Source organism: Coregonus clupeaformis, chromosome 9 (assembly GCF_020615455.1).
Source record: "Coregonus clupeaformis isolate EN_2021a chromosome 9, ASM2061545v1, whole genome shotgun sequence".
Lineage (NCBI taxonomy): Eukaryota > Metazoa > Chordata > Actinopteri > Salmoniformes > Salmonidae > Coregonus > Coregonus clupeaformis.
The window spans coordinates 20,570,692-20,596,021 of record NC_059200.1 but is presented as its reverse complement, the minus strand read 5'-3'; the positions used below and the strand labels follow the sequence as shown (position 1 = coordinate 20,596,021).

Genomic DNA, 25,330 nt, shown 5'->3' with positions numbered 1-25,330 from the left:
CATCGGAAGAGCGTGTACAACAGGTCAGAGGGAAAGTCCTAAGAGTGTGGTAGACAGAATAAAACAAGTGTTGTACCAATCTAAGGAATTAAATGGATATCATTTCAAAATGATCATTAAATGTCAATTAAATGTATTACAATCACATTAAAATCCATTTGTCTATCCTTCAAACCTAGCAATTTACAACATATTTATTACTGGCCTAGAAAAGGTTTAGCAAAAAACAAAATGTCCAAATTGACCTTCAAACTCTGTGAGAAGGAAACCCTAAAACGCTGTTTGCTTTAAGAAATAGAACAATTTCTTGAGCAATCTGTCAACTATAGAGTTTATCTAGCATCACTTAAAGCTGCAATATGTAACTTTTTGGGCGACCTGACCAAATTCACATAGAAAAGTGTGTTATAGATCTGTCATTCTTATTGAAAGCAAGTCTAAGAAGTGGTAGATCTGTTCTATGTGTGCTATTTCTATGCTTCCCGTTCTTAAGTTTGTTTTTGCATCTTTTACTTTCGGTTTTGTACACCAGCTTCAAAAACAGCTGATAATACAATATTTTTGGTTCTGGAAAAAATATTTTACAGCCGTTTAGATGGTACAATGATCCTCTAGTCTACACTATACTTGCTTGTTTTGCCACAAACTGAAATTAGGGGAACTATTAGAATTTACCAACCAGGAAATGGCGGAGCGATTTCTGCATAGTGCATCTTTAAACACACTCAGATATGCAAAGTATAAATACAGCTCAACCAGGCAGTTTCTCAACCAACTCCCGCCTTCTACCAAAAAGATACTAGAATGTTCTAGATGCAGTCCAGAACACAAAAGTTTGCTGGAATATGTGTCTGCTTCATTACATTTACATTTTAGTCATTTAGCAGACGCTCTTATCCAGAGCGACTTACAGTTAGTGAGTGCATACATTTTTTCATACTGGCCCCCCGTGGGAAACGAACCCACAACCCTGGCGTTGCAAGCGCCATGCTCTACCAACTGAGCTACACGGGGCCACATCACAGACAATGGTACTAGATTTCAGTCTCAGTCTTTCAGTCGATAGGTCCACTTCTGTCAGCCTGGGTAGGCATTGAGGGATTGTCAGTATTTACAGGAGGCAGGGGCAGCACTCTCCAAGTGGATTTCGGAGTTACAATCAACGTAGCCAAAGGCTCGTTAGCCACCTCTGGCAGGCCTGTGTTGGCGGTAGGGCCTCTAACAGTGTTTAAAACAGCACAATCAGGACTCACTAGTATATTGGTGGTGGGGCTGGTTGTTTGCACTGCTGATGCAGGCACCTGTAAAGGCTGCAAAGGGCGTTTGCCTAGGCCCAGTATCTGCTGCTGCCGAGGATTGGATAAAACAATGGGCATGCGGATAGTCTCTGCCGACATCACCGTCCTGATAGGTTGAGCAGGTGTCATGTTCACAGTGCTGTTGGATGGAGGCACAGTTGCCACAGGAGACGTTCTGCTACCGGAGGCACCCCCAAGGGGCGGTACGGTCACCACAGGTAGAGACTGCATCCTGGAGAAGGTGCTCCCGATCGGCGGAACAGCAATCGTCGGCAGGACCTGCGTCCGGGTGGAGAGCGCTCCCATAGGTTGCACGAATGACGTTAGTTGCTGTGTTGTGAGTGGTGCGTAGTTGATGCCAAGTCCCGTGTTCAAAGGGAGCTGCTTTGTTGGGCTCTGTGGAACTCCTGCTGTTTGAGCTGCGCTGGGACTTCCTTGTACGGAGGAGAGTGACAGGCCACCCATCCCTTCCGGTTCAGTTAAAGGTGGAGCTGCCACCACATCAGCTAGGCCAGTGAGTATGGTGGCCGGAGCAGGGAGCCGGTGTGAAACTTGTGGAGAACCGTTGGTGGTGGTGCTGGTGGCCGATAGTGGAGCTCGAATCTTCATCACCTGGCGAGGGACAGTGAGAGAGACAGGGAGAGAGGGTCCAACTTTCGCAGCGGACGGCGCTGCCAGGGTTAGTGATCTAAGTGCTGCTTGTTGAGGCTGGTGTGTCCCTGGTGGTGTGGCCATTCTGGGGCCTTGTGCAGGTGTGGCTAGCCCAGGTAACGTTGGCACTCGTGGGACACCAGTGGTTGGGCTCGCTCCCCTGGGACTAGGAGCTACCACAGGCACTGCAGGGCTGGAGATTATGAGGACATGCTGGCCAGGCCCAAGGCCTTGAGGAGGAACAACAAAACGGGTGTTGTTGAGCAGAATCTGAGAGCCGCCTGCAAGTGGAGCAGTGGTGTTGATGACAATCTTCTGTTGCACAGTGGTGGTGGTGGTGCTGGTGACAGGATTGGTATTATCAGCCGGCCGCACTGGAGTGGACTGCTGAGTGGATCTAGGGGCAATTGGAGACTGTGGAGTACTTATCATTTGAGCATGTGTGGTGACCCCGCTGACACAGAGACAGTTGTGAGACTGAGAAACCTGGGCCGGTGATGTGAGAGGGGATGTTTTGACAGGGCTTAGCGGTGTAGTGACCGGCACTGGTAGTTGTGGGTTGCTGGTAATTAAACCTTGGATTATCGAAGACCGTGGTTGCCCGGTTACCTTGCTTAGATTGGGGATCACAGAGGTTGAAGGGATGCCTTGTAGTTGAGATCCAGTCAGCCGCGTGGAAGAGGGCAAATGTGCAGTGCTAGTGACAATGTGAGACAACGTGGTTGCGAGAAGGTCTGCCTGTGAGCCAGACACAGATGTGCTTTTTAAAGTAGATTGTGCAAGTTTACTTGCCTGCTGTGGTAGCCTTATTGGAGATCCTGGAAGCAGATTGATGCGCTGGACCTTATTCAAGGCTCCAAAGTTAGCACTGCTGATAGCTTGACCAAAGTTGAGTCCGATCTTCATTGCTTCATTGGGTATTGACGTGGTCAGAGGTTGTGCCCCAGACACTGATGACACTACAATCTGTTTTGGAATGCTACTTGTTGCGTGGGATGCCTGGGCTGGTGATTGGCTGATGAACATCAACCTTTGCCCTGGAAGAGCGGAGGGAGCTGTGGTGGAAGTGACTTTGGTTGCGGCCATAGATGTGATGTTGGACGAGGGAGAGACCAGGATGAACTTAGTGTATGGGGACCTCTCATCCGGATCTACCCTTTTCAGAACAGGTTTAGTGACACACTGGACCAGAGACGTCTGGGTGGCGCCTGCTGAGTTACCAGGTTCAGTGACCATGCTTTTAGGTAGTTGTGAGTTCACAGCAACTGTAGATGAGACGTTGCAGCCCTGGTTTACAGCAACGGTAACAGCAGAGGCCGCTGTCTGATCTGTGGCCATTGGAATTCCGGCAGTGATCGAAGACTGGTGTGCAGTTGTTGAACTTGTGACAGTTGAAGACCGTAATGGTGACGGTCCTGATTGCGCCTGGGCTACAGTCAAGCTTGTGACCACTGGGACTGTGGAGGCAGCAGGTGGAGAGGTCTTGGACACCAGGAAGGCTTTGAACTGTGGAGAGATGGTGATGACCGGACTGGTGGGTAACGAACCAGATGTACTTTGGTCAGACGTCTGCACCTTGACCACTCCAGTGTTGCCCCCCCTAGTGGTGACTAGGATGGACTGCGAGTCCCTTATACACACAGTCTTCAGCTCTTGTTTAGGGTCAGGAGGTTTTCTGGGATCAGTAAAAGCTGGACTGGTAGGGTTGGATGGTGATCTATTTGGTCTAACATTTTGGGTAGTGCTACTCACTTTCGGACCAGGGATTTGGACAACCTTGTAGCCTGTTGTTAGAGAGGTTGTCTGCAACCTAGGGGAGTAGGTTGGAGAGGCTGTACCTCCCTTTAGCGGTGCCACTTGTTGTATGGGGATCCGGTTGTCATGACTTTGAGGCATGGTGAATCCAGAGCTGTGTGGTAGTGGAGTGGGTGCTTTGGAGGCTGGGACCTGGATTGTCCTTGGTTGCTGGGGGTGACTCTGACCCTCTGACTTTTGAATGAGCAAGTTCGAAGGAAGGATGACCACTTGCTGCTTATCCCCCGTTATCTGGTCCAGGATTGGCTGCACTGCGATTTTCACAGGGCTTCCAGCTTTCCTGACCAGACCCATGCCCTCGGGCATCTTGTAGACAACCTGTACGGGGGTCTTTGGTATGGGCTTGGTATGGGCCATCTGTGTGTGTTGAGGTGTTGTTGTTGGTTGCGGTAACTGTTGAGAGCTTTGTGGTAAAGAATGTTTAAATTTGGTAGCATGCAGGGAAGAAGAACAGGCTATGCTTTGTGCATGACCAACATGGCTGATAACACCTGGCTGATGATGAATTAAAGTCACTTTATTGCCAACACTCTTAGCCAGCAGGGTATGTAGCTGAATGGGCTTGTGGGTCCTTTGGACACCAGCCATCGGAGTAGTTATAACCACTGGGCTTGTTTCTCCAACCTTCTGTGGTGCTGGAGTCGCTTCCCTGGGTCTGTTTTCCACTTCAGCTTCAGGGGAAGTCGTCAGCTCGTCACTGCCGATCCTGCCTCTCTTAATAAGGCTTGGGTTCTCGTCTAAATCACTCTGCAGGCGCTTCAAGCCCCGAGTGGAAGGCCTGTGCTCGTTCAAGGTCAACATCTCTTGTCTGGTTACCACGGTGAAGCTGCCTCTCAATGCCTCCGTTCCAAACTGCCCAGAGTCCTCTGAAAACAAAGAGACACATTCAATGTATTTCAATCTGCCCTGACAACAATGATTTCAATGCAATTTATAACAAAGAGCCTACACAATATATGCTTTTCCATAATGTCTTACTGTACAGCACACACAAATAAAACACAATTTACCTCCCGCCCACAGGATCCTCTGAACTGTCTGATCCTGCTGTTGCTGTTCCTCCTCTTCAGTCAGTCTGGTGTTTTCAGTGAACGAGGTGCTTCTGTCCACATCCTCTGCCACCCATTCCTCTCTGACAAAGTTGTCATAGTCAGGGTGCTTTTTGAAGTCGTCATAATCCTTTTTCAAACGTAGCCTGTGGGGACAGATTACGTTAAAAAAGGCACTGAGGAGTCAGTGATGTGTTATGCTAGACATGTTTTGTAAACATAGCTTTATGATTTTATAACTGCCTTCAGGACGAGTGTTGATACCTGTTCCTATGGAAAGCCTTGACCAGTTTGGGTTCCCATGGGGAGAGCTCGTTGAGTAGCCTTATGAGAGTGATGTGCAGATCTTTCACGGCTTCTCTCCTGAAGCACCACCTTCCCTGTAAAACCAACAAAACACACAACGTCAAGAATAAACAAGCCCGATGGTTGAGAGCATTTACCACTGTATTTCGTATTCTCCCTCTCATAGTAGACAATCCATATAGTGGGGAAAAAAGTATTTAGTCAGCCACCAATTGTGCAAGTTCTCCCACTTAAAAAGATGAGAGAGGCCTGTAATTTTCATCATAGGTACACGTCAACTATGACAGACAAAATGAGAAAAGAAAATCCAGAAAATCACATAGCAGGAATTTTAATGAATTTATTTGCAAATTATGGTGGAAAATAAGTATTTGGTCAATAACAAACGTTTCTCAATACTTTGTTATATACCCTTTGTTGGCAATGACACAGGTCAAACGTTTTCTGTAAGTCTTCACAAGGTTTTCACACACTGTTGCTGGTATTTTGGCCCATTTTGGCCCAAAAGTTCTATTTTGGTTTCATCTGACCATATGACATTCTCCCAATCCTCTTCTGGATCATCCAAATGCCCTCTAGCAAACTTCAGACGGGCCTGGACATGTACTGGCTTAAGCAGGGGGACACGTCTGGCACTGCAGGATTTAAATCCCTGGCGGCGTAGTGTGTTACTGATGGTAGGCTTTGTTACTTTGGTCCCAGCTCTCTGCAGGTCATTCACTAGGTCCCCCCGTGTGGTTCTGGGATTTTTGCTCACCGTTCTTGTGATCATTTTGACCCCACGGGGTGAGATCTTGCGTGGAGCCCCAGATCGAGGGAGATTATCAGTGGTCTTGTATGTCTTCCATTTCCTAATAATTGCTCCCACAGTTGATTTCTTCAAACCAAGCTGCTTACCTATTGCAGATTCAGTCTTCCCAGCCTGGTGCAGGTCTACAATTTTGTTTCTGGTGTCCTTTGACAGCTCTTTGGTCTTGGCCATAGTGGAGTTTGGAGTGTGACTGTTTGAGGTTGTGGACAGGTGTCTTTTATACTGATAACAAGTTCAAACAGGTGCCATTAATACAGGTAACGAGTGGAGGACAGAGGAGCCTCTTAAAGAAGAAGTTACAGGTCTGTGAGAGCCAGGAATCTTGCTTGTTTGTAGGTGACCAAATACTTATTTTCCACCATAATTTGCAAATAAATTCATTAAAAATCCTACAATGTTTTTTTCTCAATTTGTCTGTCATAGTTGACGTGTACCTATGATGAAAATTACAGACCTCTCTCATCTTTTTAAGTGGGAGAACTTGCACAATTGGTGGCTGACTAAATACTTTTTTCCCCCCCACTGTATGTGTTCCTGCCATCATCATTTTTGAACCTGTATCGATGTAATCCTTCCATACTGTATGTAATAGTTATTTCTGTTCATAAATGTATTTTTGATACAGCACAATCAAAAGCCAAAAAATAAAATAAAAATGTATTTATTACTTTACTAACAGATGTCTTTTTGGTGCTCTCCAGCTCATCCAGCTCATCCTCTGTCCTGCTGATGAGTTCCCTCAGCTCCTCTAGACTAGTGCACACCAACTGAAGAGTGAGAGAGAGCGACGAATCAGCACACATGGATTCAAATTGCATATCAATTAATATTCCATATTTTGCATCAAAAACAAACAAACAAACAAACTGTGGGGTTTACCCTGAATGCAGGTTGAACTGAGAGTTGTGGTTTCCTGGACTCAAGCTTTTTTCCTGTGAAGGAAGAAGATTATTCTATAGAGTAATTCAGACATAAGTGGGGCAAAGCATTATAGATAAGATTACATCTCATTAGGGCTGACCCCGTTTAGTCGACCGAGATTTCTTTAGTCGAGCAGTTGCCATATATATATATATATATATATATATACACACACACACACACACACACACACATATTGGGGAGAACAGGTATTTGATACACTGCCGATTTTGCAGGTTTTCCTACTTACAAAGCATGTAGAGGTCTGTAATTTTTATCATAGGTACATTTCAACTGTGAGAGACGGAATCTAAAACAAAAATTCCAGAAAATCACATTGTATGATTTTTAAGTAATTAATTAGCATTTTATAATATAAATAATAATATGCCATTTAGCAGACGCTTTTATCCAAAGCGACTTACAGTCATGCGTGCATACATTTTTTTGTGTATGGGTGGTCCCGGGGATCGAACCCACTACCTTGGCGTTACAAGCGCCGTGCTCTACCATCCCTCCAAAGATTTTATTGTATGACATAAGTATTTGATACATCAGAAAAGGAAAACGTAATATTTGGTACAGAAACCTTTGTTTGCAATTACAGAGATCATACGTTTCCTGTAGGTCTTGACCAGGTTTGCACACACTGCAGCAGGGATTTTGGCCCACTCCTCCATACAGACCTTCTCCAGATCCTTCAGGTTTCGGGGCTGTCGCTGGGCAATATGGACTTTCAGCTCCCTCCAAAGATTTTCTATTGGGTTCAGGTCTGGAGAGGTGAGATCTTGCATGGAGCCCCAGACCGAGGGTGATTGACCGTCATCTTGAACTTCTTCCATTTTCTAATAATTGCGCCAACAGTTGTTGCCTTCTCACCAAGCTGCTTGCATATTGTCCTGTAGCCCATCCCAGTCTTGTGCAGGTCTACAATTTTATCCCTGATGTCCTTACACAGCTCTCTGGTCTTGGCCATTGTGGAGAGGTTGGAGTCTGTTTGATTGAGTGTGTGGACAGGTGTCTTTTATACAGGTAACGAGTTCAAATAGGTGCAGTTAATACAGGTAATGAGTGGAGAACAGGAGGGCTTCTTAAAGAAAAACTAACAGGTCTGTGAGAGCCGGAATTCTTACTGGTTGGTAGGTGATCAAATACTTATGTCATGCAATAAAATGCAAATGAATTACTTACAAATCATTCAATGTGATTTTCTGGATTTTTGTTTTAGATTCCGTCTCACAGTTGAAGTGTACCTATGATAAAAATTACAGACCTCTACATGCTTTGTAAGTAGGAAAACCTGCAAAATCGGCAGTGTATCAAATACTTGTTCTCCCCACTGTGTATATACAGTAGGAAGCATCTCAAGGTCCTGGAGTGGCCTAGCCAGTCTCCAGACCCGAACCCAATAGAAAATCTTTGGAGGGAGCTGAAAGTCCGTATTGCCCAGCGACAGCCCCGAAACCTGAAGGATCTGGAGAAGGTCTGTATGGAGGAGTGGGCCAAAATCCCTGCTGCAGTGTGTGCAAACCTGGTCAAGATCTACAGGAAACGTATGATCTCTGTAATTGCAAACAAAGGTTTCTGTACCAAATATTAAGTTCTGCTTTTCTGATGTATCAAATACTTATGTCATGCAATAAAATGCAAATTAATTACTTAAAAATCATACAATGTGATTTTCGTTTTAGATTCCGTCTCTCACAGTTGAAGTGTACCTATGATAAAAATTACAGACCTCTACATGCTTTGTAAGTAGGCAAACCTGCAAAATCGTCAGTGTATCAAATACTTGTTCTCCCCACTGTATATATATATATATATATATATACAGGTAAAAGTCAGTAAATTAGAATATTTTGAAAAACTTGATTTATTTCAGTAATTGCATTCAAAAGGTGTAACTTGTACATTATATTTATTCATTGCACACAGACTGATGCATTCAAATGTTTATTTCATTTAATTTTGATGATTTGAAGTGGCAACAAATGAAAATCCAAAATTCCGTGTGTCACAAAATTAGAATATTACTTAAGGCTAATACAAAAAGGGATTTTTTAGAAATGTTGGCCAACTGAAAAGTATGAAAATGAAAATATGAGCATGTACAATACTCAATACTTGGTTGGAGCTCCTTTTGCCTCAATTACTGCATTAATGCGGCGTGGCATGGAGTCGATGAGTTTCTGGCACTGCTCAGGTGTTATGAGAGCCCAGGTTGCTCTGATAGTGGCCTTCAACTCTTCTGCGTTGTTGGGTCTGGCATTCTGCATCTTCCTTTTTCACAATACCCCACAGATTTTCTATGGGGCTAAGGTCAGGGGAGTTGGCTGGCCAATTTAGAACAGAAATACCATGGTCCGTAAACCAGGCACGGGTAGATTTTGCGCTGTGTGCAGGCGCCAAGTCCTGTTGGAACCTGAAATCTCCATCTCCATAGAGCAGGTCAGCAGCAGGAAGCATGAAGTGCTCTAAAACTTGCTGGTAGACGGCTGCGTTGACCCTGGATCTCAGGAAACAGAGTGGACCGACACCAGCAGATGACATGGCACCCCAAACCATCACTGATGGTGGAAACTTTACACTAGACTTCAGGCAACGTGGATCCTGTGCCTCTCCTGTCTTCCTCCAGACTCTGGGACCTCGATTTCCAAAGGAAATGCAAAATTTGCTTTCGTCAGAAAACATGACTTTAGACCACTCAGCAGCAGTCCAGCTCTTTTTTTCCCTTAGCCCAGGTGAGACGCTTTTGCGCTGTTTCTTGGTCAACAGTGGCTTGACACGAGGTATGCGGCAGTTGAAACCCATGTCTTTCAAGCGTCTCTTGGTGGTGGATCTTGAAGCCCTGACTCCAGCAGCTGTCCACTCCTTGTGAATCTCCCCCACATTTTTGAATGGTTTTTTTCACAATCTTGACTAGGGCGCGGTGATCCCTATCGCTTGTACACTTTTTTCTGACCACAGTTTTTCCTTCCCTTTGCCTCTCTATTAATGTGTTTGGACACAGAGCTCTGAGAACAGCCAGCCTCTTCTGCAATAACCTTTTGTGTCTTTCCCTCCTTGTGCAATGTGTCGATGGTCGCCTTTTGGACAGCTGTCAAATCTGAAGTCTTCCCCATGTTTGTGTAGGCTTCAGAACTGGACTGAGAGACCATTTAAAGCCCTTTGCAGGTGTTTTGAGTTAATCAGCTGATTAGTTTGTGGCACCAGGTGTCTTCAAAATGTAACCCTTACACAATATTCTAATTTTGTGACACACGGAATTTTGGATTTTCATTTGTTGCCACTTCAAATCATCAAAATTAAATGAAATAAACATTTGAATGCATCAGTCTGTGTGCAATGAATAAATATAATGTACAAGTTACACCTTTTGAATGCAATTACTGAAATAAATCAAGTTTTTCAAAATATTCTAATTTACTGACTTTTACCTGTATATATATATTCACACAGTTGAAGTCGGAAGTTTACATACACCTTCCACAAGCTTCCCATAATAAGTTGGGTGAATTTTGGCCCATTCCTCCTGACAGAGATGGTGTAACAGTCAGGTTTGTAGGCCTCCTTGCTCGCACAAGCCTTTTCAGTTCTGCCCACAAATGTTCTATCGTTTTTCTTTAAGAAGCCCTCCTGTTCTCCACTCATTACCTGTATTAACTGCACCTATTTGAACTCGTTACCTGTATAAAAGACACCTGTCCACACACTCAATCAAACAGACTCCAACCTCTCCACAATGGCCAAGACCAGAGAGCTGTGTAAGGACATCAGGGATAAAATTGTAGACCTGCACAAGGCTGGGATGGGCTACAGGACAATAGGCAAGCAGCTTGGTGAGAAGGCAACAACTGTTGGCGCAATTATTAGCAAATGGAAGTAGTTCAAGATGACGGTCAATCACCCTCGTTCTGGGGCTCCATGCAAGATCTCACCTCGTGGGGCATCAATGATCATGAGGAAGGTGAGGGATCAGCCCAGAACTACACGGCAGGACCTGGTCAATGACCTGAAGAGAGCTGGGACCACAGTCTCAAAGAAAACCGTAACACACTACGCTGTCATGGATTAAAATCCTGCAGCGCACGCAAGGTCCCCCTGCTCAAGCCAGCGCATGTCCAGGCCCGTCTGAAGTTTGCCAATCACCATCTGGATGATCCAGAGGAGGAATGGGAGAAGGTCATGTGGTCTGATGAGACAAAAATAGAGCTTTTGGCCTTAAACTCCACTCCCCGTGTTTGGAGGAAGAAGAAGGATGAGTACAACCCCAAGAACACCATCCCAACCGTGAAGCATGGAGGTGGAAACATCATTCTTTGGGGATGCTTTTCTGCAAAAGGGACAGGACGACTGCACCGTATTGAGGGGAGGATGGATGGGGCCATGTATCGCGAGATCTTGGCCAACAACCTCCTTCCCTCAGTAAGAGCATTGAAGATGGTTCGTGGCTGGGTCTTCCAGCATGACAACGTCCCGAAACACACAGCCAGGGCAACTAAGGAGTGGCTCCGTAAGAAGCATCTCAAGGTCCTGGAGTGGCCTAGCCACTCTCCAGACCTGAACCCAATAGAAAATCTTTGGAGGGAGCTGAAAGTCCGTATTGCCCAGCGACAGCCCCGAAACCTGAAGGATCTGGAGAAGGTCTGTATGGAGGAGTGGGCCAAAATCCCTGCTGCAGTGTGTGCAAACCTGGTCAAGACCTACAGGAAACGTATGATCTCTGTAATTGCAAACAAAGGTTTCTGTACCAAATATTAAGTTATGCTTTTCTGATGTATCAAATACTTATGTCATGCAATAAAATGCAAATTAATTACTTAAAAATCATACAATGTGATTTTCTGGATTTTTGTTTTAGATTCCGTCTCTCACAGTTGAAATGTACCTATGATAAAAATTACAGACCTCTACATGCTTTGTAAGTAGGAAAACCTGCAAAATCGGCAGTGTATCAAATACTTGTTCTCCCCACTGTATCCACATACTTTTCCTTCCTCATGATACCATCTATTTTGTGAAGTGCACTAGTCCCTCCTGCAGCAAAGCACCCCCACAGCATGATGCTGCCACCCCCGTGCTTCACGGTTGGGATGATGTTCTTCGGCTTGCAAGCGACCCGCTTTTTCCTCCAAACATAACAATGGTCATTATGGCCAAACAGTTCGATTTTTGTTTCATCAGACCAGAGGACATTTCTCCAAAAAGTACGATATTTGTCCCCATGTGCAGTTGCAAACTGTAGTCTGGCTTTTTTATGGCTGTTTTGGAGCAGTGGCTTCTTCCTTGCTGAGCGGCCTTTCAGGTTATGTCGATATAGGACTCGTTTTACTGTGGACATCATTTGAGTCAATTGGAGGTGTACCTGTGGATATAGATACTTTGTACCTGTTTCCTCCAGCATCTTCACAAGGTCCTTTGCTGTAGTTCTGGGATTGATTTGCACTTTTTGCACCAAAGTACGTTCATCTCTAGGAGACAGAACGCATCTCCTTCCTGAGCGGTATGACGGCTGCGTGGTCCCATGGTGTTTATACTTGCGTATGATTGTTTGTAGAGATGAACGTGGTACCTTCAGGCGTTTGGAAATTGCTCCCACAGATGAACCAGACTTGGGAGCAAGGTCTCGGCTGATTTCTTTAGATTTTCCCATGATGTCAAGCAAAGAGGCACTGAGTTTGAAGGTAGGCCTTGAAATACATCCACAGGTACACCTCCAATTGACTCAAATGATGTCAATTAGCCTATCAGAAGCTTCTAAAGCTTCTATTCATTTTCTGGAATTTTCCAAGCTGTTTAAAAGGCACAGTCAACTTAGTGTATGTAAACTTCTGACCCACTGGAATTGTGATACAGTGAATTATAAGTGAAATAATCTGTGTGTAAAGAATTGTTGGAAAAATTACTTGTGTCATGCACAAAGTACATGTCCTAACTGACTTGCCAAAACTATAGTTTGTTAACAAGAAATGTGTGGAGTGGTTGAAAAACAAGTTTTAATGACTCCAACCTAAGCGTATGTAAACTTCCGACTTCAACTATATAGCAGTACCAGTCCAAAGTTTGGACACACCTACTCATTCAAGGGTTTTTCTTAATTTTTACTATTTTCTACATTGTAGAATAATAGTGAAGACAACAACATTATGAAATAACACATATGGAATCATGTAGTAAACAAAAAAAGTGTTAAACAAATCAAAATATATTTTATATTTGACATTCTTCAAATAGCCACCCTTTGCCTTGACAGCTTTGCACACTCTTGGCATTCTCTCAACCAGCTTCACCTGGAATGCTTTTCCAACAGTCTTGAAGGAGTTCCCACATATGCTGAGCACTTGTTGGCTGCTTTTCCTTCACTCTGCCGTCTGACTCATCCCAAACCATCTCAACTGGGTTGAGGTTGGGGGATTGTGGAGGTCATTTGATGCAGCACTCCATCACTCTCCTTCTTGGTAAAATAGCCCTTACACAGCCTGGAGGTGTGTTGGGTCATTGTCCTGTTGAAAAACAAATGATAGCCCCACTAAGCCAAAACCAGATGGGATGGCGTATCGCTGCAGAACGCTGTGGTAGCCATGCTGGTTAAGTGTGCCTTGAATTCTAAATAAATCACAGAGTGTCACCAGCAAAGCATCCCCACACCATATCATCTCCTCCATGCTTTACGATGTGAACTACACATGCAGAGATCATCCGTTCACCCACACCGCGTCTCACAAAGACACGGCGGTTGGAACCCAAAATCTCAAATTTGGACTCCAGACCAAAAGACACATTTCCACCAGTCTAATGTCCATTGCTCGTGTTTCTTGGCTCAAGCAGGTCTCTTCTTATTGGTGTCCTTCAGTAGTGGTTTCTTTGCAGAAATTCGACCATGAAGGCCTGATTCACACAGTCTCCTCTGAACAGTTGATGTTGAGATGTGTCTCTTACTTGAACTCTGTGAAGGCTTTATTTGGTCTGCAATTTCTGAGGCTGGTAAATCTAATGAACTTATCCTCTGCAGCAGAGGTAACACTGGGTCTTCCATTCCTGTGGCGGTCCTCATGAGAGACAGTTTCATGATAGCGCTTGATGGTTTTTGCGACTGCACTTGAAGAAAGTTCTTGAAATGTTCCGTATTGACTGACATTCATATCTTAAAATAATGACCTTCTTGATCCAAACCAGTCAGGTTTCAGGACTGGTCATTCAACTGAGACTGCTCTTCTCTGTGTCACGGAGGCTCTCCGCACTGCTAAAGCTAACTCTCTCTCCTCTGCTCTTGTCCTTCTAGACCTGTCTGCTGCCTTTGATACTGTGAACCATCAGATCCTCCTCTCCACCCTCTCCGAGCTGGGCATCTCCGGCGCGGCTCACTCCTGGATTGCGTCCCTACCTGACCGGTCGCTCCTACCAAGTGGCGTGGCGGAAGCTGTCTCCGCACCACGTGCTCTCACCACTGGTGTCCCCCAGGGCTCAGTTCTAGGCCCTCTCCTATTCTCCCTATACACCAAGTCACTTGGCTCTGTCATATCCTCACATGGCCTCTCCTATCATTGCTATGCTGACGATACACAACTAATCTTCTCTTTTCCCCCTTCTGATAACCAGATGCGAATCGCATCTCTGCATGTCTGGCAGACATATCAGTATGGATGACGGATCACCACCTCAAGCTGAACCCTGGCAAGACGGAGCTGCTCTTCCATCACGGTTGACAACTCCGTTGTGTCCTCCTCCCAGAGTGCGAAGAGCCTTGGCGTGACCCTGGACAACACCCTGTCGTTCTCCGCTAACATCAAGGCAGTGACCCGATCCTGCAGGTTCATGCTCTACAACATTCGGAGAGTACGACCCTGCCTTACAAAGGAAGCGGCACAGGTCCTAATCCAGGCACTTGTCATCTCCCGTCTGGATTACTGCAACTCGCTGTTGGCTGGCCTCCCTGCCTGTGCCATTAAACCCCTACAACTCATCCAGAATGCCGCAGCCCGTCTGGTGTTCAACCTTCCCAAGTTCTCTCACGTCACCCCCTCCTCCGCACACTCCACTGGCTTCCAGTTGAAGCTCGCATCCGTTACAAGACCATGGTGCTTGCCTATGGAGCAGTGAGGGGAACGGCACCTCCGTACCTTCGGGCTCTGATCAGTCCCTACACCCAAACGAGGGCATTGCGTTCATCCACCTCTGGCCTGCTGGCTCCCTTCCTCTGCGGAAGCATAGTTCCCGCTCAGCCCAGTCAAAACTGTTCGCTGCTCTGGCACCCCAATGGTGGAACAAGCTCCCTCACGACGCCAGGACAGCGGAGTCGCTCACCACCTTCCGGAGACATTTGAAACCCCACCTCTTTAAAGAATACCTGGGATAGGATAAAGTAATCCTTCCACCCCCCCAAAAAAAAAAAAAAAAGTTTAAAGTGGTTATCCCACTGGCTATAGGGTGAATGCACCAATTTGTAAGTCGCTCTGGATAAGAGCGTCTGCTAAATGACGTAAATGTGCCCTTGAGCAAGGCACTTAACCCTAATTGCTCCTGTAAGTCGCTCTGGATAAGAGCGTCTGCTAAATGACTAAAATGTAAATGTAAATGTGAATGATGGACTGTCATTTCTCTTTGCTTATTTGAGCTGTTCTTGCCATAATATGGACTTGGTCTTTTACCAAATAGGGCTATCTTCTGTATACCACTACTACCTTGTCACAACACAACTGATTGGCTCAAACGCATTAAGATGGAAAGAAATTCCACAAATTAACTTTTAACAAGGCATACATGTTAATTAAAATGCATTCCAGGTGACTACCTCATGAAGCTGGTTGACAGAATGCCAAGAGTGTGCAAAGCTGTCATCAAGGCAAAGGGTGGCTATTTGAAGAATCTCAAATATAAAATATATTTTGATTTGTTTAACACTTTTTTGGTTACTACATGATTCCATATGTGTTATTTCATAGTTTTGATGTCTTCACTATTATTCTATAGTAAAAATAAAGAAAAACCCTTGAATGAGTAGGTGTGTCCAAACTTTTCACTGGTAGTGTGTGAATGTACCCTACCGTTCAAAAGTTTGGGGTCACTTAGAAATGTCCTTGTTTTCGAAAGAAAAGCAATTTTTTTGTCCATTAAAATAACATCAAATTGATCAGAAATACAGTGTAGACATTGTTAATGTTGTAAATGGCTATTGTAGCTGGAAACGGCAGATTTTTAATGGAATATCTACATAGGCGTATAGAGGCCCATTATCAGCAACCATCAGTCGTTTCTTTGCAGAGTTGCAAAGAAAAAGCCATATCTCAGACTGGCCAATAAAAATAAAAGATTAAGATGGGCAGTCTGAGATATGGCTTTTTCTTTGCAACTCTTCCTAGAAGGTCAGCATCCCGGAGTCGCCTCTTCACTGTTGACGTTGAGACCGGTGTTTTGCGGGTACTATTTAATGAAGCTGCCAGTTGAGGACCTGTGAGGCGTCTGTTTCTCAAACTAGACACTAATGTATTTGTCCTCTTGCTCAGTTGTGCACCGGGGCCTCTCACTCCTCTTTCTATTCTGGTTAGAGCCAGTCTGCACTGTTCTGTGAAGGGAGTAGTACACAGCGTTATACGAGATCATCAGTTTCTTGGCAATTTCTCGCATAGAATAGCCTTCATTTCTCAGAACAAGAATAGACTGACGAGTTTCAGAAGAAAGTTATTTGTTTCTAGCCATTTTGAGCCTGTAATCGAACCCACAATTGCTGATGCTCCAGATACTCAACTAGTCTCAAGAAGGCCAGTTTTTTTGCTTCTTTAATCAGCCCAACAGTTTTCAGCTGTGCTAACATAATTGCAAAAGGGTTTTCTAATGATCAATTAGCCTTTTAAAATGATAAACTTGGATTAGCAAACACAATGTGCCATTGGAACACCGGACTGATGGTTGCTGATAATGGGCCTCTGTACGCCCATTATTTACAACATTAACAATGTCTACACTGTATTTCTGATCAATTTGATGTTATTTTAATGGACCAAAAAAATTGCTTTTCTTTCGAAAACAAGGACATTTGTAAGTGACCCCAAACTTTTGAACGGTAGTGTATATAACATGGTGTACAAGACACCTGTCTGATTGGCGCCTGTCTGAGTGGACTGATCCATTGTGGAGGCCGTGGGGATGGCACAGTCCATCACTCTAAGACGTGTGCTGCTGAAATTATATATGGTTATATTACATAAGAACAACGGTGCAACACTAATAAAAATAATATTATTCTATAACAAATGCGCTTTCTCCCACATTGGATAGTGGTCGTTGTCTGTAGTTCTGGAACACATCTGTGCGCTGTTGAATTAGCGCCTTTTCCTAGACCATGTTGCTATGTGCATAATAGCAAAGTGAACCAGCATATTGGTGTTGAGAACAATGCGGTGGAGGCTGCAGCAGAATGAGGAGATGAGAAAACAGCCCTCGCCTTATTGTCTAAAAAAAGTGAGGAGAGAGGAAACCCAAACTTAATTAGGTCTATAATCAAAAACCTCACTGTTAAATGGGCCTGGATTTATAAATCATCCATATACATCTACAGAAATAAGACAGATCATGCTACTGTTGCCTGTTTGAGTGTTTGTTTAATAGCCTGCTGATTCCATGAGCACCAACCTTCACGCAACGTCATGTCAAGTAAACAATTTCACAAATTAGTCTGTTTTTAATCTTTGCTGTGCTGTAATAAAGGCTTTATACTTTTCTTTCCGTTAGAACAGCTTCTCTGGTATTATTTATAATTTATTTAGTGTTGTTTACACTATTCCCAATTGTCAGAAAAACAATATTTATAATAATTATGCTCCTTTTTCCTTGATCTCCTTATTGGTATTATTACTATTATTATGAATATTATGATAATCATTATAATAATAAGTAAAGTCATTATCATTAGTAGGTTTAGTATAGCAACCTTGTATAACCACCATTGAGCTGTAGGCCTAAGAGCACATCCTGTTTAGTCTTAATACCGTAACTTACTTAGGCCTTTATTCCATTACTTATATACTGTAGGCTACTGTTTCAATCGATCATTCATTTGTTCATGTCATCACACAGCATACGAGTCATTCATGATTTGAAATGAAATCAAGCATTTTAGTTTGAAAATAAAATAAAGCGAGCATTGAATAATTAGCTTAAACAATAAATAAACCGTTCCATTTCGGAAATTGCGTTTACAAATGAATGCGACTGTTTTTAGTCTTTGCTGTAATAAAAGCTTAACAAAAAAACAGACGCTTATAATTTATTTAGTGTTGTTTACGTTGTTTCAAACGGTCAGGAAAATTATATTGTAATTATAATTTATTATATTGTAATCTAACAGCACCTATTTGGCACACTTCTTCTTGATCTAAAGTATTTTCCACAACTAGTCAAATGTATTCCCCCCATCTGACTTCCCCTTTATCTCCTGAGCAACCAGTAAACATTCCCCCGTTTTGAGTTTATTCGTCACGTCCTCTGCATCCATTTTGCTGTCACGTGTTCGGTGTTCGTTATAACCAATTTATTGATGTGATTATGATATGCTATAGGTCAGGGCCTGTTGGTCACGTGCATGCAATGCATACGTGTCACGTAAAGAGAGCAAGGGTTGAGGGAATAGGGAATGTTTTTCCTAAACAAATGAGGGATTTTGGTAACAAAACTTTTCAGTCAGAAATGGCTGTAATTATGTTGCAGCTTCAGCAACACGATAAACACTGAGCAATCAAATAAATTGCTGGTCGGACTCCCTCTAGTCATTTGTGTTTCTTAATTATTTAATCAAACAGTGTGCTTAAAGCATCAGACAAGCTCAGTGAATATAGTTGATTTGATTAAAACACAGGATGTGTCTATGGAAAAATACACGTTTAAAAATCGATTGCTCTAAAGAACAAATGACTCTTGGTCGACCAAGATTTTTTTGTTGTTGTTTGGGACAGCCCTACATCTCATCACTGAACAAGTGCCAAGTCTCTCGGCTGTGGTTTTACATAGGCCTAATTTAGCCTAACAAATGTCAAATATTGATTTAGAAGACAGGCATTCCTTTTCCTTACCCATTTTTCGTTTTTTCCTCTTGTCCTTTTTCTTGATGGTGGTCGCAGCTCTCCTGAGGGTGGATTTAGCTGCCTTGGCCTTACAGAGTGGGCTCCTGTCTGGTCTGCGCTGCCCACCTGTTGCACGTAGTTCCGTCTCTTTCTTCCTTTTCTTTTTCTTGGCCCAAATCCTGTCCATCCTATTCTCTGTCAAGTTCACCTTGCGGGGGTGGCCAGCACCAGAGGCTGACGTTATTGATTTCTTGTCCGTGGCACAACGGCAGCGATGATTGTCCTCCGACTTTGTCCCCATTTTGGAGAAACATTTTGGACAAGGTCTTTGTCCCTCAGTGAGTTTGTTCCTGTCCACTTTAACATGGACATCAGTCGGTCTCATGGGTACGGCTACACCAGGCCTGCTGGTTGCCTTAGCAGGGCGAGCAGGGGACTTCCCTGTATAGCAGTGTTCCCCCACACTGAGACGTGGCTCACATGACCCTGCGGACGACCCTGATGATACATTCGACCCCTCTTCCTGTTTCACCTGAAGTCTATTAGGCCTATATTCCAATTCCTGTGGCTCTTCCTTTACACTCCCTCTGCCCACAAAGTCCTTGATATGTGAAGAGAGTGCAGTAGAGCCAATGAGTCTGTTCTGATTAGTAGGCTTACAGTCCTCCTTATCACCCTCATCCTCCATCCCCCGCCCAGTTCCACCCCTGCTCCTGTCCCCGTTCTCCTCTTTAACCCTCCCACCACTCAGTCTGTCAGAACTAGGTTTCTCCTCAGACTCCTCCTCCATTGAAACCAGGTGCTCAGAGTCCTTCTGCTTGTCAGATTCCTCTGATAGCCCCTTGTCAGGCTCCACCCTCTTCACCCAGACAGCTGGTAAGGGGAAGTCAGAGGGCATGCTGGCACTCTGGCAGTAGATACGTAGGTCCGCCCCGCAGAAATGCGGAAAGTGTATGTAGGCATTCTCGTTCCCGTCGTAGCCCAGGATGGACTCTCGGCACTCGTGGATGGGCTGGCCCAGCACAGCGTCCTGCACGTCCTTCTGGGTCTCGTATATGTTGTCACACAGGCCTTTGAGCAGCCACACACGCTGGATGAAGGGTAAGAGATGGAAGGGGGTCTCCTCCAGGGGACTAACCACCCCGACTGTCCTGAAGAATTGATGGGATAGGCCCAGCTGCTCAGCCATCCACCCCTGGTCCTCCGCCGTACCCATAGCGTAGTACCAGCCTTGCACCTTCTGCCGGAGCTCGGACTCCCAGCGGCGGTAGGTGAGGGCTGGGCGACGGTGGAGCGTCCCCCTCCTCTGGGGCGGGCAGAGAAGTGAACTCATGATCTTGGAGAGGAAGACGCTGCAGCGAGGCATGAGGAGACACCGCTCCAGCTCAAAGAACACTATCTCTGGGAGGTTGAGAGCTGCCTGGGCCAGGCAGAGGAAGTGACCGATGGCAGGGAGTTCCCACATGGTCTTCAAGGGGGTCTGGATGGCCTGGGAGAGAAGACTGCGCTCCCACTCCTCCACCTCCTTGGCTGAGGTCTCCTCCGCCTCCTTCTTATCTAGCTCCCGCTGCCTACAATCAGAAATGAAGGATGAGTTTATCAAGCAGATGTAATACTAAACACAATCACAGCCACACACAGAATTAAATATTATTATCGAAAATGTTTAATGTAATTATAGTGTCACAGTTGTGGGGATAAAGTAGTCTATGGAATTTTCAAGTTTTTATTCTGACCACGGAGGGAGTCAGAACATAGAAAACCCAACATCTGCCTGGCCAGGCCTTAGCCTCAGGCACTGGAGCATTCCAGGGCGGCAGGTAGCTTAGTGGGTAAGAGCGTTGTGCCAGTAACCGAAAGGTCGCTGGTTCTAATCCCCGAGCCGACTAGGTGAAAAATCTGTCGATGTGCCCTTGAGCAAGGCACTTAACCCTAATTGCTCCTGTAAGTCGCTCTGGATAAGAGCGTCTGCTAAATGACAAAAAAAAAATAATAATTATAATATCTTACCTCTTCTCTTCCTTGACTCTCTGCTGCTCCTCCAGCCTGAGTGCCTGCACCATGATGGACTCATTTCCCCCCACTGTGATCGTGGCCAGGCTGCGAGGCACTGTCCTCCGTCTGGTAGAGGTGCCCACAGGCGCCCTCTCATCCTCGGTCCCCAAACGACCCATGGAGGTCACCGCCAGAGTGGTCTTCTCTCGCAGCGTCCTGGTTGGGTAGGTGGATACAGACACAGCATCATTGGGCTAGTTAGGGTCCCAGTCATTTCATCAAGGGTCCTGGATGAAACAGACACTACTGATGTGTGTCACTACTGACAATTGACGAATGAATCCATATCGTTGAATGTGTGCATTTAAAGTGTAAATGAATGTATGTATAATAGGTAGGCTATGTCATGAATACTTGAATGAATATATGTACCGTGCATTCGGAAAGTATTCAGACCCCTTGACTTTTTCCACATTGTTATGTTACAGCCTTATTCTAAAATTGATTAAATCGTTTTCCACCTCATCAATCTACACAATACCCCATAATGAAAAAGCGAAAACAGGTATTTAGAAAAATGTCCTAATTTATAAAAAACAGAAATAACTTATTTACATTAGTATTCAGACCCTTTGCTATGAGACTCGAAATTAAGCTCCGGTGCATTCTGTTTCCATAGATCATCCTTGAGATGTTTCTACAACTTGATTGGAGTCCACCTGTGGTAAATTCAATGGATTGGACATGATTTGGAAAGGCACACACCTGCCTATATAAAGGTCCCACAGTTGACAGTGCATGTCAGAGCAAAAACCAAGCCATTAGGTCGAAGGAATTGTCCGTAGAGCGCCAAGACGGGATTGTGTCGAGGCACAGATCTGGGGAAGGGTACCAAAAAATGTCTGCAGCATTGAAGGTCCCCAAGAACACAGTGGCCTCCATCATTCTTAAATGGAAGAAGCTTGGAACAACCAAGACTCTTCCAAGAGCTGGCCGCACGGCCAAACTGAGCAATCGGGGGAGAAGGGCCTCGGTCAGGGAGGTGACCAAGAACGCGATGGTCACTCTGACAGAGCACCAGATTTCCTCTGTGGAGATGGGAGAACCTTCCAGAAAGACAACCATTTCTGCAGCACTCCACCAATCAGGCCTTTATGGTAGTGGCCAGATGAATGCCACTCCTCAGTAAAAGGCACGACAGCCCGTTTGGAGTTTGCCAAAAGGCACCTAAAGGACTCTCAGACCATGAGAATCAAGATTCTCTGGTCTGATGAAACCAAGACTGAACTCTTTGGCCTGAACGCTAAGCGTCACGTCTGGAGGAAACCTGGCACCATCCCTACAGTGAAGCACGGTGGTGGCAGCATCATGCTGTGGGGATTTTTTTTCAGCGGGAGGGACTGGGAGACTAGTCAGGATCGAGGGAAAGATGAACGGAGCAAAGTACAGAGATCCTTGATGAAAACCTGCTCCAGAGCGCTCAGGACCCAAAAAGACTCAAGGCTGTAATCGCTGCCAAAGGTGCTTCGACAAAGTACTGAGTAAAGGGTCTGAATATTTATGTAAATGTAATATTTATATTATTATAATTTTGTGTATATATATATATATATATATATATATATATATAAAAACTGTTTTTGCTTTGCCATTATGGGGTGTATAAATAAGGCTGTAACGTAACACAATGTGGAAAAAGTCAAAGGGTCTGAATACTTTCCGAATGCAATGTACGTATGTAAGGCTTGCACTTGCTTACCTTGATAGCAGTGTCAACTTCTGCTCAAGCATTATTTCCAATTTCTGTGCCTGTTTAGAAATCCAGTGGTCGACCCCATGGTACCTATAGCAGTTCTCTAGCATTAGCCTGAAGTCTGCCACAAACTCTGTGATTGTTTCATACTCCCGGCTAACAAACTTCTCCTCCATCCTTCTGAAACACATGGAATTCTTGAGGAGACCCCCAACCCGGTCAGTGTGTTTTTCAAGGCTGATGGGGTGCAAGAAGGGAGTCATAATGCCTTTGTGCTTTTCCAGAAGAAAGCCATTAAATATCCTATAGGCCTGCTGTAACTCATAGCTACGGTCTTCTTCTACTGTAACTGTAGTAGGTATGCAGACCTCTGACAATGACAGTTCGTTTGAGATTTCAGGCACCCCATCATGTCTTAGTGCAGGATTACTAGTAGAACTACCGTGGGAAAGAACATGAACATTCTCCAGGGAGGTTCCGTTGCAGAGTCCTCCTTCGGTGACTAGGCGGCTGCGTTCAGTGCTGTGCCATTTGGAGTCTAATGATGATACAATGTGAACATTCTGATTCTGAGATCCTGAACCCAGTTCATTCTGACAGTCTCGGTTGAGAAAAAATAAATTACTATTGTGGCTGTCCTTTTTGTTGGACATGTCTTGCTGCTCCCCTGTGTCGTTTCGATGCACCTTGGATGGGTTACAAGTTTCAGTTTGGACTTTCATGTTGCTGGCTGCACTGTATTTCAATAAGAGGTAGCTAACATACTAGCTAACTGACTACTAAAAAAACCTGCCTCTTTTATTGGCCAACATTAGTACGCTTTGCTGCCATCTTTTTGACCAAATTATCCTGCACAATTGGCAGTGGATATATTATATCCTGCCAATTAGGGTCACATACATAACTTGGCTAGTCCTTCCTTGTTTTGACTCTTCAAAACATTCACCGGCACGTGCAAGAATGAGTTGACGTTACAGTGCTAACTAGTTAGCCAAACATTAGCTAGTACTAACAAGCTACTTATGATTTAGTTAACTTGACAGCATTGTGAGAGATATGTTATGAACGTTAGTTTGACAGCGAACATTATTCGTTGTTCATTAAGTTATAATAGGTGGTGATTATTTAGCTAATCCACCACAAACATCTAGCAAACTAATAAACAGCAGTCAAATTCACTGGCTAACCGGTAAGGCGGATTGCAAGCTAACGTTAGTTAGCTAGCTAACATAAGTTGACAAGAAACAAAGTGAAGTTCAAAATTAGCCATATAGCTATTACCTAGTCGAACTTTCTTTGATAAATTATCTGATGGGACTGGTTGTCTAGATTCGACAAATAGCTAACTCATTTTACAAGGCCATTACTCATACCTCACAATCAGCGCTTTAAGGTCGCGTCGGATACAAGCGGTACAAACTGCAAGTTAACTAGCCAACTTGTTAGCTAGCAGCTAGTTAGTGTGGCTGTGTCTCCTTCACAGCCTATCATTGAGCTCATGGTTTCCAGTCAGAGGCCTGCGTCTGCAGTGTCCGGAACAACGTTATCAGGGAACATGTTAGGCAACACAGCGATGAATCCTTGCTATGATGAGCCAACGAAACAAGTTTAGCTAGAAAGATAGATAGCTAACTGAGAAGATCCATCAATTCAGCAAGCTTGGTAGGTAGTTAGCTAGCTAGCCATAGTTAGCAGGTTAGCTAACAATTCATGTAAGTTAGCTAACTTCAACATTTCTACAATTAAATTAAACTAGCTAATGACAAAGTAACTCCATAAATCTAGCTAGACAACTTTCTAACTCAGCTGAACAGTCTACAAAGTTAGCTAGGTATCGAGTCCGTTACACCAGAGAGCCTATGCTAGCTAGCTAACAAAACATTCCCCGTTACGTTTCTTTGCAACGTCATGGGTGTGTGCACCCTGACGTAGTCGCGTGGCACATATTTTGATTTGGGTTTCATATCACAGAGGGGACTTTTATAAATTTTAAATTTTAGTCATTTAGCAGACGCTCTTATTAATTCCATTCCATTCACACTGTTAGGGACATTTTGTTGTCTGAAGAGATAGCCTTGAATTGTACATCTTGTCTCATACAATCATTGGTTCCTGTAGGTGCTGGGTAGAGACATGAGGGGTCGGTCATGACTCCCTCCTCAGACCTTTTGTAAGTTAAGATAGGAGACGGTGCCAGACACATGCAGGAACCAACCCTATGAACCATGCCTATGTAGCTTGTCTGTGTAAGCAGTATACAGTGGGGGAAAAAAGTATTTAGTCAGCCACCAATTGTGCAAGTTCTCCCACTTAAAAAGATGAGAGAGGCTTGTAATTTTCATCATAGGTACACGTAATAATAATAAATATAATATGCCATTTAGCAGACGCTTTTATCCAAAGCGACTTACAGTCATGCGTGCATACATTTTTGTGTATGGGTGGTCCCGGGGATCGAACCCACTACCCTGGCGTTACAAGCGCCGTACTCTACCAGCTGAGCTACAGAGGACAAATTGAGAAAAAAAATTCCAGAAAATCACATTGTAGGATTTTTAATGAATTTATTTGCAAATTATGGTGGAAAATAAGTATTTGGTCACCTACAAACAAGCAAGATTTCTGGCTCTCACAGACCTGTAACTTCTTCTTTAAGAGGCTCCTCTGTTCTCCAC

General features: G+C 44.4%; 1 protein-coding gene across 2 annotated transcripts; it reads right to left on the bottom strand.

Annotated features, from left to right (window-relative positions):
• Positions 1–948: 948 nt before the first annotated feature.
• Positions 949–24,523, bottom strand: LOC121573441 (uncharacterized protein KIAA2026). 2 transcript variants are annotated; one of them, XM_041885444.2, is made up of 8 exons: positions 22,662–24,523; positions 20,918–21,118; positions 18,917–20,478; positions 6,810–6,862; positions 6,599–6,697; positions 5,078–5,193; positions 4,775–4,959; positions 949–4,630 (listed from the first exon to the last, which is right to left on the bottom strand). In XM_041885444.2, exons 1-8 carry the CDS (start codon positions 23,375–23,377, stop codon positions 1,056–1,058), a joined length of 6,507 nt encoding a protein of 2,168 aa, XP_041741378.2. In that variant the 5' UTR covers positions 23,378–24,523; the 3' UTR covers positions 949–1,055. The 2 variants fall into 2 exon arrangements, with proteins under 2 accessions (XP_041741378.2, XP_041741379.2); XM_041885445.2 differs by having other exon boundaries at positions 6,608–6,697.
• Positions 24,524–25,330: the final 807 nt, after the last annotated feature.